The sequence below is a fragment of the Bos javanicus genome, chromosome 18, assembly GCF_032452875.1.
Source record: "Bos javanicus breed banteng chromosome 18, ARS-OSU_banteng_1.0, whole genome shotgun sequence".
In the NCBI taxonomy this organism is placed as follows: Eukaryota; Metazoa; Chordata; class Mammalia; order Artiodactyla; family Bovidae; genus Bos; species Bos javanicus.
Genome location: NC_083885.1, coordinates 43,489,634 through 43,502,813, shown reverse-complemented (window position 1 = coordinate 43,502,813; position 13,180 = coordinate 43,489,634). Strand labels below are relative to the sequence as shown.

The 13,180-nt window shown below is 41.4% G+C and overlaps 1 protein-coding gene across 7 annotated transcripts in view; it reads left to right on the top strand.

The window, feature by feature from the left end:
• CEP89 (centrosomal protein 89) overlaps window positions 1–13,180 on the top strand; it is an 82,217-nt gene that overhangs the window by 52,647 nt on the left and 16,390 nt on the right. For all 7 annotated transcript variants that reach the window (XM_061387906.1, XM_061387907.1, XM_061387908.1 and 4 more), the window contains one exon: window positions 1,584–1,764. In XM_061387906.1, coding sequence (XP_061243890.1) covers window positions 1,584–1,764 — 181 coding nt within the window. The remainder of the gene's footprint in view (window positions 1–1,583; window positions 1,765–13,180) is intronic.

The window sequence follows — 13,180 nt, the reverse complement described above, 5'->3', positions numbered from 1 at the left end:
CACTCCAGTGTTCTTGCCTGGAGAATCCCAGGGACAGGGGACCCTGATGGGCTGCTGTCTATGGGGTCACACAGAGTCGGACACGACTGAAGTGACTTAGCATAGCATAGCATTGGCTCTCTAAACAGTTTCTCTGTGCTCTCAGCCTTCCTGCAGCATCGCAGGTGCTGCTGTAGATTAAATCTCCGTCAGATCCTTTCCTCCTCTCCCCATGTGTCCCACCCTGTCCCAGGAGGCTAAGTTCTACTTCTCTAAGTACTAGCTTCAGATGTCCAGGGCACATCTTAATATCACATGCTTCCATGTCACTTAGGATGAAAATATTTATGATTTACTTTAAATATAGGACAGTAAACAAAAAAAATTAATGAGGAAAGGGAAGAAAAACAAATCTGTCCTTAGTTGGGTAATACTAAAAATGTCCTTAAAAATCTTGCAGTTTTAGGGTCAACATCATGCTGTATGTTTGCACATCTGTGTGTGACTTAAGGCTTCAGTCTTTGAAAGGTAAGGGCCTTGAAGCCTGGAATCATGTCCTGTTAAGTATTCTGTATTTAACAATAATATCAATATATTGATCTCCAGTAAGAAAGTGTATAGTTCAGTTCAGTTCAGTTCAGTCGCTCAGTTGTGTCTGACCTTTGCAACCCCATGGATCGCAGCACACCAGGCCTCCCTGTCCATCACCAACTCCCAGAGTTCACTCAGACTCACATCCATCGAGTCAGTGATGCCATCCAGCCATCTCATCCTCTGTCGTCCCCTTCTCCTCCTGCCCCCAATCCCTCCCAGCATCAAGGTCTTTTCCAATGAGTCAACTCTTCGCATGAGGTGGTCAAAGTACTGGAGTTTCAGCTTTAGCATCAATCCTTCCAAAGAACACCCAGGGCTGATCTCCTTCAGAATGGACTGATTGGATCTCCTTGCAGTTTAAGGGATTCTCAAGAGTCTTCTCCAACACCACAGTTCAAAAGCATCAATTCTTCAGCAATCAGCTTTCTTCACAGTCCCACTCTCACATCCATACATGACTACTGGAAAAACTATAGCCTTGATTAGACAGACCTTTGTTGGCAAAGTAATGTCTCTACTTTTGAATATGCTATCTAGGTTGGTCATAACTTTTCTTCTAAGGAGTAAGCGTCTTTTAATTTCATGGCTGCAGTCACCATCTGCAGTGATTTTGGAGCCCAGAAAAATAAAGTCTGACACTGTTTCCACTGTTTCCCCATCTATTTCCCATGAAGTGATGGGACCAGATGCCATGATCTTCGTTTTCTGAATGCTGAGCTTTAAGCCAGCTTTTTCACTCTCCACTTTCACCTTCATTAAGAGGCTTTTTAGTTCCTCTTCACTTTCTGCCATAAGGGTATATTTAGTGGTTACTTAATATAGGGACCATAATTTCTATGAACAAAGACTTGATATTAATTTCTAGGTCTCCAGTAGATTTTTTAAAGATAAGTTTTTGAGAGCTGTCACTGGTATTAGTAATCTGTAATCATGCTTTATTAAGTCTTTTGTACCAAGTCTTTTTTTTTTTTTTTTGTACCAAGTCTTTATCCATCTCTTTTGTGTTTCAGTTTCTAAACTGACTAAACAGCTGATGCTTCTAGAGACTAAAACACAGAGCCAAGAAAAGGAGCTAACTGAAAGTAAGGAGCAATTAGCAATTTTACGTACAGAATGCCAAGAACTACAGATACAGTTGGACAGCAAAGTTGCAATGGAAGTTCACACTTCAATTGTGAATGAATTTAAAAGGTAAGGATTTAATATCTTTTGAAGTATTAAGCATCACTGTGCATGTGTTACAGGCAGGTGGAGAGAGAGTACTCCATCTTTTTCTGTGTCATTTAGCTGTACCAGCCGTGGTGTCCAAGACTGAGAATGGTAAATGTTTTATTAAAGTGGAACCTGGCCATCCTTGGGGGCTGCAGTCTGCACTTTGTGTGTGTATATATATATGTATGTATGTGTATATATATTTGTATGTATTTTCCCCCCCTACAGTTCCAACCTCTCTCTCTCTTTTTTTTTTTAAGATTTATTTATTTTTGGCTGCTCTGGGTCTTTGTTGCTGCCAGGCTTTCTCTAGTTGTGGTGAGTGGGGGCTACTCTTCACTGCAGTGCGTAGGCTTCTCACTGCGGTGGTTTCTCACGTGGAGCACAGGCTCTAGAGTGCTCAAGCTCAGTAGTTGTAGCTCACGGGCTTAGTTGCTCCATGGCATGTGGGATCTTCCCAGACCAGGGAGCAAACCCGTGTCCCCTGCATTGGCAGACAGATTCTTAACCACTAGACCACCAGGGAAACCCCTCTTGTTTTTAGAACCAAAGATAATTTAATATAACTGGAAATCTAGACATCCACTAATGAGGAATTGCTGAAATGAAAGGATAGACCCATAAAATGAAATATGGTGCAGCCATTAAACATGTCACAAAAGAATGTTTTTGACATTGGAAGATAGCCACAATATATTTGTAAGTGAAGAGATTAGGTTACATAATAATACACACAGAATGATTACAATTTTATTTAAAAAGAAAAGAGATGTGTGTCATGTGTGTGTGTGATTAAGCTGGCCAGCCATCCCAGTTTGTCTTGGACCTGAGGGGTTTTTCCAGGATGTGAAAATCTTCATGTTAACGGAGATGAATAGGATGAGTTGATCACTTCCACGTGTATATATGTCTGTCTATAATTACATATATGTGTGTAAAATTACTTATATACCATAAATACATAGAAAATGAAATGAAAGGATGGAAAAATAACAATAGCAGTTATCTTTAGCAGGTGAAATTACGGGTTCTCCAAAGAAACAACCAATGGGATATATATAAGATATGTATGTGTGTGTGTATATATATATTTGGAGAGAGAAAGAGAGACTTATTTTAAGGAATTGGCTCATACAGTTGTGGGGGCTAGCAAATCCAGACTCCATAGTGCAGGCCAGCTGGCTGGAAACTCAGACTGGAAACTGAAACTGTGTCTTGAGGCAGAATTCTTTTTGGGAAGCCTAAGTTTTTACTACTTTACCAGAATCACTGCAGATGGTGACTGCAGCCATGAAATTAAAAGATGCTTACTTCTTGGAAGGAAAGTTATGACCAACCTAGACAGCATATTGAAAAGCAGAGACATTACTTTGCCAACAAAGGTCTGTCTAGTCAAGGCTATGGTTTTTCCATTGGTCGTGTATGGATGTGAGAGTTGGACTGTGAAGAAAGCTGAGAGTCAAAGAATTGATGCTTTTGAACTGTGGTGTTGGAGAAGACTCTTGAGAGTCCCTTGGACTGCAAGGAGATCCAACCAGTCCATCCTAAAGGAGATCAGTCCTGGGTGTTCTTTGAAAGGAGTGATGCTAAAGCTGAACCTCCAGTACTTTGGCCACCTCATGCGAAGAGTTGACTCATTGGAAAAGACTCTGATACTGGGAGGGATTGGGGGCAGGAGGAGAAGGGGACGACAGAGGATGAGATGGCTGGATGGCATCACCGACTCGCTGGATGTGAGTTTAGGAGGCCTGGCGTGCTGAAATTCATGGGGTCGCAGAGTCGGACACGACTCAGTGACTGAACTGAACTGAAGTGTTTACTCACAAGATCTTCAGCTAATGGTATTAGGTAATCTCCCTTACTTAAGAGTCAACTGATTGAGATGTTAGTCACATCTACAGAATACCTTCACAGTAACATCTAACTAGTATTTGACCAAACAACTGGGCACCATAGACTAGCAAATTGACACATAAAACTAACCATCATAATGAGTAAAGTAAATTTGTGTGTGTGTGTGTGTGTGTGTTCTATTTTCCAAGTGTTCTAATTCATAGGACTTTCCAGTCAGGAAAGCTGGCTGTCAGGCCTTTACGCTACAGGAGGGAAAGCTTTTTGCTGAGAGGCCTTGGGCTCCAAGTTGACAGGTGGGACAGGGGATAGAGGAGGTGGAGGTGGGGAGGGGTTAGCCTGTTGGCACGATTGGAAGGGTTGGTGTTTGATTGGAGAGGGAATCTAACATAGGAAAAGGGGCATGGACTCATCAGAGACAGAAGATGTGAATTCACTGAAGCCTCTGAGGCTTCAGGGCTTGTGTCCTCTGGTTGCCTCAGTTAGGGGGTACCCTTTCCAGACCACAGATGAAAGAGGAATTATTAATTAGCAGCAGAGCAGCTGTCGAACTAGCTCCTACAGCGAGGCTGGGTCTGAGGAGAAGTTGGGAAAGGTTACACCTAAGACAAAGGTGAGATCATGAAGAAAAGATTTTAACTTTTATAGAAAAGGGTGAAGTTGAACCTGTGCCGGGTGAGCTTCTAGGTCAGGTGCCTGGGTGTCGTTCTCCTACCCTGCTGAAGGCAGTGCAGTCCATAAACCTGAAGTGACTTGCCCACATCGTCTTGCTTGTTCTACCTGTTGGCAGCCGTGCCTGGAAGGAACCGTGACATAGGGAACAGGAGAAGCTTATTTTCCTAGTGAGCTATCCTGTTGACTCAGAGTTGGACAGCTGGTTACACCCTGAAGCTTAGATTACTCTGTGCTTTTATTGTCACTTAGAAAGCTTGAGCCTACTCAGCAGGGGTGATGAGATATCAGATGTCAACCCACCTGGCTAAAGAAATTTAGCAGACTCCTCTGGGGAGAGCTGAGGTTTGCAATGACTAGTGGTGTCTGTAAAAGGCAAGTCTTTTAAAGGGCAAAGGGGCCCTGTATCCTAAAGTGAAGCTGACTATTCACATAACCCACCTACAGAGACAGAGCCCTGGCCAGCAGTCAGTGAGTAATATGCCTGCTCAGGGAGGCACCAGAAGGATAATCTCCTTATATAATACATACCAAATACTCACTTTTTCATCCTAAAATAAGAACAGACTATTAGGCATGTTGAAGCATTGGTTATAAGGGGAAGAGATTACAGTGGAGAGAGACCTAGATAAGCAGAGAGACTCACAGCAAAGGGAACTTAGATAATACAGAAAACTAAGGAGTTTTTTGGCTGCATTTTGCAGCTTGTGGGATCTTAGTTCCCAGACCAGGGATTGAACTTGGGCCACAGCAGTGAAAGCCCAGAATCCCAACCACTAGGCCACCAAGAAACTCCCAAGGAGAGTTTAAAAGGATAAAATGCCATGGCAAAAAAAGTGTAATCATTAAATAAGAAAAATTTTTAATGATTACCAGAATTTTTAAAAAAAAAATCAGTAGAAGGACTGAAAGATAAATTTGTGGATTCACTCAGAACATCAGGAAACAAACAGTTGGGAATGGAGAGAAAAAGTAATAGATGGAAGACCTATCTAAGGGGCCCAGCCTCAGATCATCAGGAATCTCAAAGAGATTAAAGAAAATGGAAAGGGAGATATTCATAGTTGAAAGGCATCTCCAGATCTCTGAAGCCCTTGATTGAAAGGACCCACAGAACCCAGCATGTGAATTAAAAAGACTCTGGACGAGACACATCTGTCATCCACAAGTGAACAGTAAGCTGGGACCCTCGGGGCTACGTCCCCAGGTCAGGTAGACCGGAAGTAACCAGCCGTCAGTCCTCTCTGAAGCAAGGCCCCTTCTGAAAATGTTTCAAGGGAAGTATCCAGGACATAGAGAAAGCCAGCCAGACAGTGACTCGGAACCAGTAGAAACAATAGCAAATAACGATGAGGAGTCCAGGTATTAGAATTATCAAAGACTCTAAAGCAGCTATTGTGCTTTGAGAAAGAAAAGACAAGCTCCAAATTGTCTTCAGAGAACTATAAAATGTGACAATAGTGGGATTGAAAAGGAAGGAATAGAATTTTTAGAACTGAAAAGCACAATAACTTAAATTGCAAACTCAGTGGATGGGCATACCTACAGATTAGACACAGCTGAAGTGAAGTGGGGAACTGAAATATGTTCAAGTGAAACATAGCTCAGGGTGGGACTTCCCTGGTGGTCCAGTGGCTAAGACTTCACGCCCCCAGTGCAGGGAGCCTGGGTTCGATCCCTGGTCAGGGAACTAGATCCCACATGCCTCAACAAAGAGTTTGCATGCCGCAACTAAAGATCTCACATGCCACAGCTAAGACCGGCGCAGCCAAACTAAGAAAAAATTAAGTTGGTTTAAATCATCCAGAAATTTTTTTTTAAAAACTCAGGAGGACATGAGTGTTCAGTGGTTGAGGTACCACTAGATTGGAGACAGGAGGCAGTATGGGGGGATATATTCAATCAGAAGTAGTGGTTGGAGATAGGATATCTGAGAATCTTCCCCAGTTGATGACAATACCTGGGTTATGCCAGGATGGTTTCCTTCAGAGGACTTCAGTGGCAGCAGGTGTTAACAGGGATGTTGTGGTCCCTTGAATGTTAACTTCAGGGTGCTGGATATAAGCAAACTCTGTGGAACCTAGAATTTTCTTACTAGAGAAAAGCCCTTTTAGAAATGAAGTCAAATAAGGATATTTTTCTAAACCAAAGTGGGTGTCAACCATGCAGCAGATGTGCATTAAAGGCATAAATAGAAGGAATAAGTAGAAGCATACATAGAAGCATAAATCAGGAGGAAAGTAAAATAGAAGTAAAATAGAAGGCATGAATCAGGAGGAAAGGAACTCAAGGTGGGGGGTCTGAGGAGGAGGATAGAACTGAGAGTAAAAGATAGTGGTAAATTTGTGGATAAATGTAAGTAAACATTGATTCTGTGTACCAATAATGATAATAGCTTTAGGGACTTAATACATAGAATTGAAATGTACAGCAAAAACAGCATGTAATTAGTGAGGCAGTAAATGGAATTTGTGTTCTAAAGTCTGTCATTTAGAAGATGGATAAAGGTGTTGATTTTATTATTTGAAAATATGTGTGATGAAATTTCTGGAAACAGTATGTGTTTAACTTCTCAACCAGTATAGGGAAAGAATGATTTAAAAACTAATCCAAATGATGGCAAAAAAATAACAAGTGAGAAAATAGAAAACACAAAGTAAAAATATTAGATTGAAAGGCAAATGTATCAGTCAAAGGAAAAGTGAAGTGGAGAAGTTCATCACTCATAGGTCCTGGAGGAAGTACAGAGCACTCCTTGTGGGGTCACGTGGGAGGTCAGGGCAGGTGTAGGCAGAGAGAAATTGGCAGGACCTGGGGCACATGCCTTTATTAGGGTCCATGGGTGGAATGCTTTGGGGTTCCTGGGCTAGAGCCAGAAGAGCAGAGTTTTGGTAAGCTTCAGTGGGGATGGGGAAGGATCTTACCTAAAGGGTGCACAAAGGGAAGGCCCTGGGAGGTGGGGAAGAGTGCCTTTCACAGGCGTCCCTGGGGGAGTCATGCCATGAACTTACATTGACTTGTGACTCTGCTGGCTGTTATCTAGGGCCTGTGTTCCAGAGTGGGCCTAGTGTTACTTCAAAGCCCCTGCGGGCCTCTTGGCCACAGAAAATGGATGCCAAGGCAGCGGGGTCATGGAGTGGTTTACCAGAACTCTCTACAGCAACTCTGTGTTGCCTTTAAGATGTACACCCCAAGCAGACGCAGGGAGTTCAAAAGAAAAAGGCAGATAAAGCTATACTACTCAAATACAAACCAAAAGAAAAGTGGTAAATTACATGAATATCTGACAAGATAAATGCTAAGGTAAAAAAACTCTACTTAACAAAGAGGATCAATTCATAGGGATAAAGGGTTCAGTCCATCAGGTAGATGTTTAAATTTGTGTGCACTCAGAAAAAAGTTCATTCACATCAACACATTTGGAAATTTAGATGAAATGGTCACATTCCTTGAAAAATACAGCTTGTCAAAACCGACTCATAAAGAAAAAGAATACCTGAATATTCCTTCGGTCATTAAAGAAATTGAATCCAAAGATCTTCCCTTGAAGAAAACTATAGACTTAGAAACCTTCACGAGAGAACTCTGTAAATATTCAAGGAGGAAATAATTCCAGTCTCACATAAACCCTTCTTCAAGAACAGAAGAAGAGTTAATGCTCTCTAACTCATTTTCTGAGGTAAATACAACCTTGATGCCAAAAGCCAACAGTGATGGTTTAAGAAAGGAAAATTACAGTTCATTTTCACTTATGCTTCTAGATGTAAAAACTCTAAAATTAAAGTCACTCGCTCATGTCCTACTGTTTGCAACCCCATAGAGTCCATGGAATTCTCCAGGCCAGAAGTCTGGAGTGGATAGCCTTTCCCTTCTCCAGGGGATCTTCCCAACCCAGGCATCAAACCCAGGTCTCCCGCATTGCAGGCAGATTCTTTATCAGCTGACCCACAAGGGAAGCCCTAAAAAAAAAAGCTTCTAAAAACAGTATTAGTAATAGGTATGAACTTCCTTAATGGTTCTATTAAAAAATAAAACAATAGTAAATGTCACTGTTAGTGGTGAAATGTTGTATGCTTTCCTATTGAGGCTGGAAACAAGACAAAGATGCCCTCTGATACCATTTCTAAACAACACTAACAACATTGTTACAAAATGGAAACTAGTGCCCATGGCAAGAAAAAAGTTATAAAGTTTGGGAAGAAGGAAATAATAGTGTCATTATTCATAGATGGTACAATTCCATATATAGAAAACAAATTACAAATATATCATTAGAAATAATTGATTTTTGCACTGCAGTAATCAAAACAGCAATGTAGGGACTTCCCTGGTGGTCCGTTGGTTACGAATCCACCACCAATGCAGGGGATGTGGGTTCGATCCCTGGTCTTGGAAGATCTCACATGCCATGGGGCAATTAAGACCATGTGCCACAACTACTGAGCTTACATTCTAGGGCTGTGACTCCTGACCTTGTGTGCTGCAGCTGCTGAAACCTGCACACCCGTATTCTGCAATGAGAAGCCACCTCGCCACAACTAGAGAAAGCCTGCACACAGCAACAAAGACCTAGGACAGCCAAAAAAATAAATGCAGCATGGCACTGGCAGAGAAAAAGACACGAGTCCGTGGGAAAGAACAGAGCGCCCACAAATAAACCCACACACCTACAGTCACTTAATCTTCCACAGAGGAGGCAAGAATATGCAATAGGGAAAACCTGGCCTCTTCAGCAAGTGGTGGTGATAAGGTGGACGGCCACATGCAAATCAATGAAGTGAGAACACACGCTCTCACCGTATACAAGCTGTGTACCTATGGCTGATTCATGTTGAGGTTTGACAGAAAACAACAAAATTCTGTAAAGCAATTATCTTTCAGTTAAAAATAAATTAAAAAGAAAAAAAACTCAAAATGGCTTAAGAACTTAAACATAAGATGTGACACCATAAAACTCCTGGAAGAGAACATAGGTAAAACATTCTCCAACATAAATCGTACGAGTGTTTTCTTAGATCAGTCTCCCAAAGGCAATAGAAATAAAAACAAAAATAAACAAATGAGACGTAAGCAAACTTTCAAGCTTTACCACAACAAAGGAAGCCATGCATGCATGCTCAGTCGCTTCAGTCATGTCCAACTTTTGCAACCCCATGGACTGTAGCCTGCCAGCCTCCTCTGCTCATGGGGTTCTCCAGGCAAGAATACTGGAGTGGGTTGCCATGCCCTCCTTCAGGGGATCTTCGGACCCAGGAATCGAACCTGCATCTCCTGCATTGCAGGGGGATTTCTTACTGCTGAGCCACCAAGGAAGACCCTTAAGCAAAATGAAAAGACAGTCTACAGAATGGGAGAAAATATTTGCAAATGATGCGACCAACAAAGGTTTAATTTCCAGAATAAACAAATAGGTCATACATCTCAATAGCAAAAACAACAACAAAAACCAATTGAAAAACAGGCGGAAGACCTAAAGAGACGTTTCTCCAAGAAGACATACAGATAGCCGATATTCACATGAGACCTTGTTCAACATTGCTAATTTTGAGAAGTACAAGTCAAAACTACAGTGAGGTATCACCTCATGCTGGTCAGAATGGCTATCATTAAAAATTCTACAAGTAACATGCTGGAGAGGGTGTGAGAAAGGGAACCCTTCTACCCTGTTGGTGGGAATGTAAGTTGGTTCAGCCACTGTGGAAAACATGGAAGTTCCTCAGAAAACTAAAAATAGAATTACCGTATGATTTAGCAATCCCATTCCTGGGCATGTATCCAGACAAAACTATAATTCAAAAAGATACATGCGCCCCTATGTTCATAGTAGCACTATTCACAATATCCAGGACATTGAAACAACCTAAATGTCCCTCAACAGATGAATGGGTAAAAATGAGGCTGCTGCTGCTAAGTCGCTTGAGTCGTGTCCAACTCTGTGTGACCCTATAGACGGAAGCCCACCAGGCTCCCCTGTCCCAGGGATTCTCCAGGCAAGAACACTGGAGTGGGTTGCCATGTCCTTCTCCAATGCATGAAAGTGAAAAGTGAAAGTGAAGTCGCTCAGTCATGTCCGACTCTTTGTGACCCCATGGACTGCAGCCTACCAGGCTCCTCCGTCCATGGGATTTTCCAGGCAAGAGTACTGGAGGGGGTTGCCATTGCCTTCTCCAAAAATGAGGCAGTACATATATATTAGGTTGGTGCAAACATAATTGTGGTTTCAGATTGTGAATTTTAAATCATCATAACTAGGCTCAAACACATCTTTATTTATCAAAAATAGGAATCATTAAAATCAACACATTTTTGCCAATGAGAAATAAGTTTGTTCCTGTAGCATAAAAATCCGTGCAGAATGCAACGAACTCCTGGAAAGCATTTCCTGCTAGTTGTGGAAGCATTTTCCCTCCAAAAAGTTGTCAAGATGCTTGAAGAAGTGGTCATCGGTCGGCAAGAGAGGTCAGGTGAATATGGCAGATGAATCAAAACTTTGTAGCCCGATTCGTTCAGCTTTTGAGGTGTCGGTTGTGTGACGTGTGGTAGACATTGTTGTGGAGAAGAATTAGGCCCTTTTGACCAGTGTAGGCATTGCAGTTTTCAGTGCCTCGAGAAGGGTCAGACACGACTGAGCGACTTCACTTTCACTTTTCACTTTCATGCATGGGAGAAGGAAATGGCAACCCACTCCAGTGTTCTTGCCTGGAGAGTCCCAGGGACGGCGGAGCCTGGTGGGCTGCCGTCTATGGGGTCTCACAGAGTCGGACACGACTGACACAACTTAGCAGCAGCATTGTTTTGCTGAGCATAGTTCTCAGATGCAATGGTTTCGCTGGGATTCAGAAAGCTGTAGTGGATCAGACAGGTGGAAGACCACCAGACAGTGGCTGTGAGCTTTTTTTGGTGCAAGTTTGCTTTGGGAAGTGCTTTGGAGCTTCTTCTCAGTCCAACCACTGAGCTGGTCATCACTGGTTGCCTATAAAATCCACTTTTCATCACAATCCAGTTGAGAAATAGTTCATTGTTTTTGCGTGGGGTAAAAGCAGATGACACTTGAAAACAACCATTTTTTAAAATTTTCGGTCAGCTCACAAGACACCCACTTACCAAGTTTTTTCACCTTTCCAATGTGCTTCAAATGCTGAACAACTGCAGAATGGTCGATGTTGAGTTCTTCAGCAACTTCTTGTGCAGTTGTAAGAGGATCAGCTTTGATGACGCTTTCAGTTGTTCGTTGTCAACCTCCGATGGCCGGCCACTACACTCCTTATCTTCAAGGCCATTGTCTCCTTTGCAAAACCTCTTGAACCACTACTGCATTGTAATTTCGTTAGCAGTTCCTGGGCCAAATGCATTGTTGATGTTGTGAGTTGTCTGTCTTGCTTTATGACCCATTTTGAATCCAAATAAGAAAATAGCTTGGAAAAAAAAATAAATTAATTTTAAAAAAATTAAAAAAAAAAGAAAATAGCTCGAATTTGCTTTTTTTCTAACGTCACTTCTGTGGTCTATAATAAATATAAAATAAACAGCAAGTAATAAGTCATTAGCAAAAAACATAAAGCAAGAAATGCACATTGAAATCATGTAGAACATAGCCACATTTAAGAATGTATTCCGATATCAAATGGCAAAGTTCAGCAATACAAAGCCACAGTTACTTTTGTACCAACCTAATGCAGGGGACTACTGCTCAGTCATAAAAATTAACAAAACAACTCCATTGGCAGCAACATGGATGCAACTGGATAAGTGAAGTAAGTCAGAAAGAAAGATAAATACCATATGATATCACTTATACGTGGAATCTAAAATATAACATGAACCCATCATGAAACCGAAACGGAATCACAGACATAGAAAGCAGACTGGTGGTTGCCAAGGAGGAAGAGAGTGGAAGAGGGGTGGATTTTAAGTTTGGGGTTTCAGATGCACACTTCTGTTTACAGAATGGATAAATAAGGTCCTACTGCGTAGCACAGGGAACGATATTCAATATCCTGTGATAAAGCATAACGGAAAGAATATGGAAAAGAATGTGTGTGTGTGTGTGTAGATAGATATATATATATATATGTCTGAGTCATTTTGCTGTAGAGCAATAAATAACACGTTAACAAATCAACTATACTTCAGTTAAAAATAAATAATAGTGAACTCTTGCAAAATTGGTAGAAACAATTTATAAAAAACTAAGACTGCACATCCAATGCAGGGGGCCCAGGTTCAATCCCTGGTCAGGGAACTAGATCCCACATGCCTTAACTAAAGATCCTGCATGCCACAGCTAAGACTCCTGTGCAGCCAAATAAATAATATTTTCTAAAAATTTAATCATATTTCTTTGTAGGAATAAATATATAGACAGTGACATTTTGAAGAAGAATCCCTCCCCTCCCCCGCAAAAAAAAGGAAAGGAGGAAGGGAGGTACTGTTAACAAAGCCTCACAAATAGGAATAGAAAGATTCACAGTACTTTTATTGGAAAAATCATTAAACTTTATTGATAATTTCACTGGGTAAACAATGCCAAGTTGATAGGTTTTTGCTTTTGGAGTTTTTTCCCATTCAGTTTACAGATGTTCTCCATATGAAATGCTACATTTTACTTGTTTCTAAGTTTGTTCCATTAAGCAATGCCCCAGTAAACTTTCTTGTGCAGATTAATGTTTCCCTAAATATATAGGTAGAGGTGGCATTGTTTGGCCATAGAGTAAATGCACATTTTAGATTTTGACATATTGTTCTCTGAGGTAGCTGTGCACACCCAGCAGCACTTTCCCAGCATTTCCTGTTGTCTTTGGTTGCTCTTCATTATGAACTTTTTGATTGATTTTGTGAACTAGATTTTGCTACCAAGTGAGCAATGAAAACA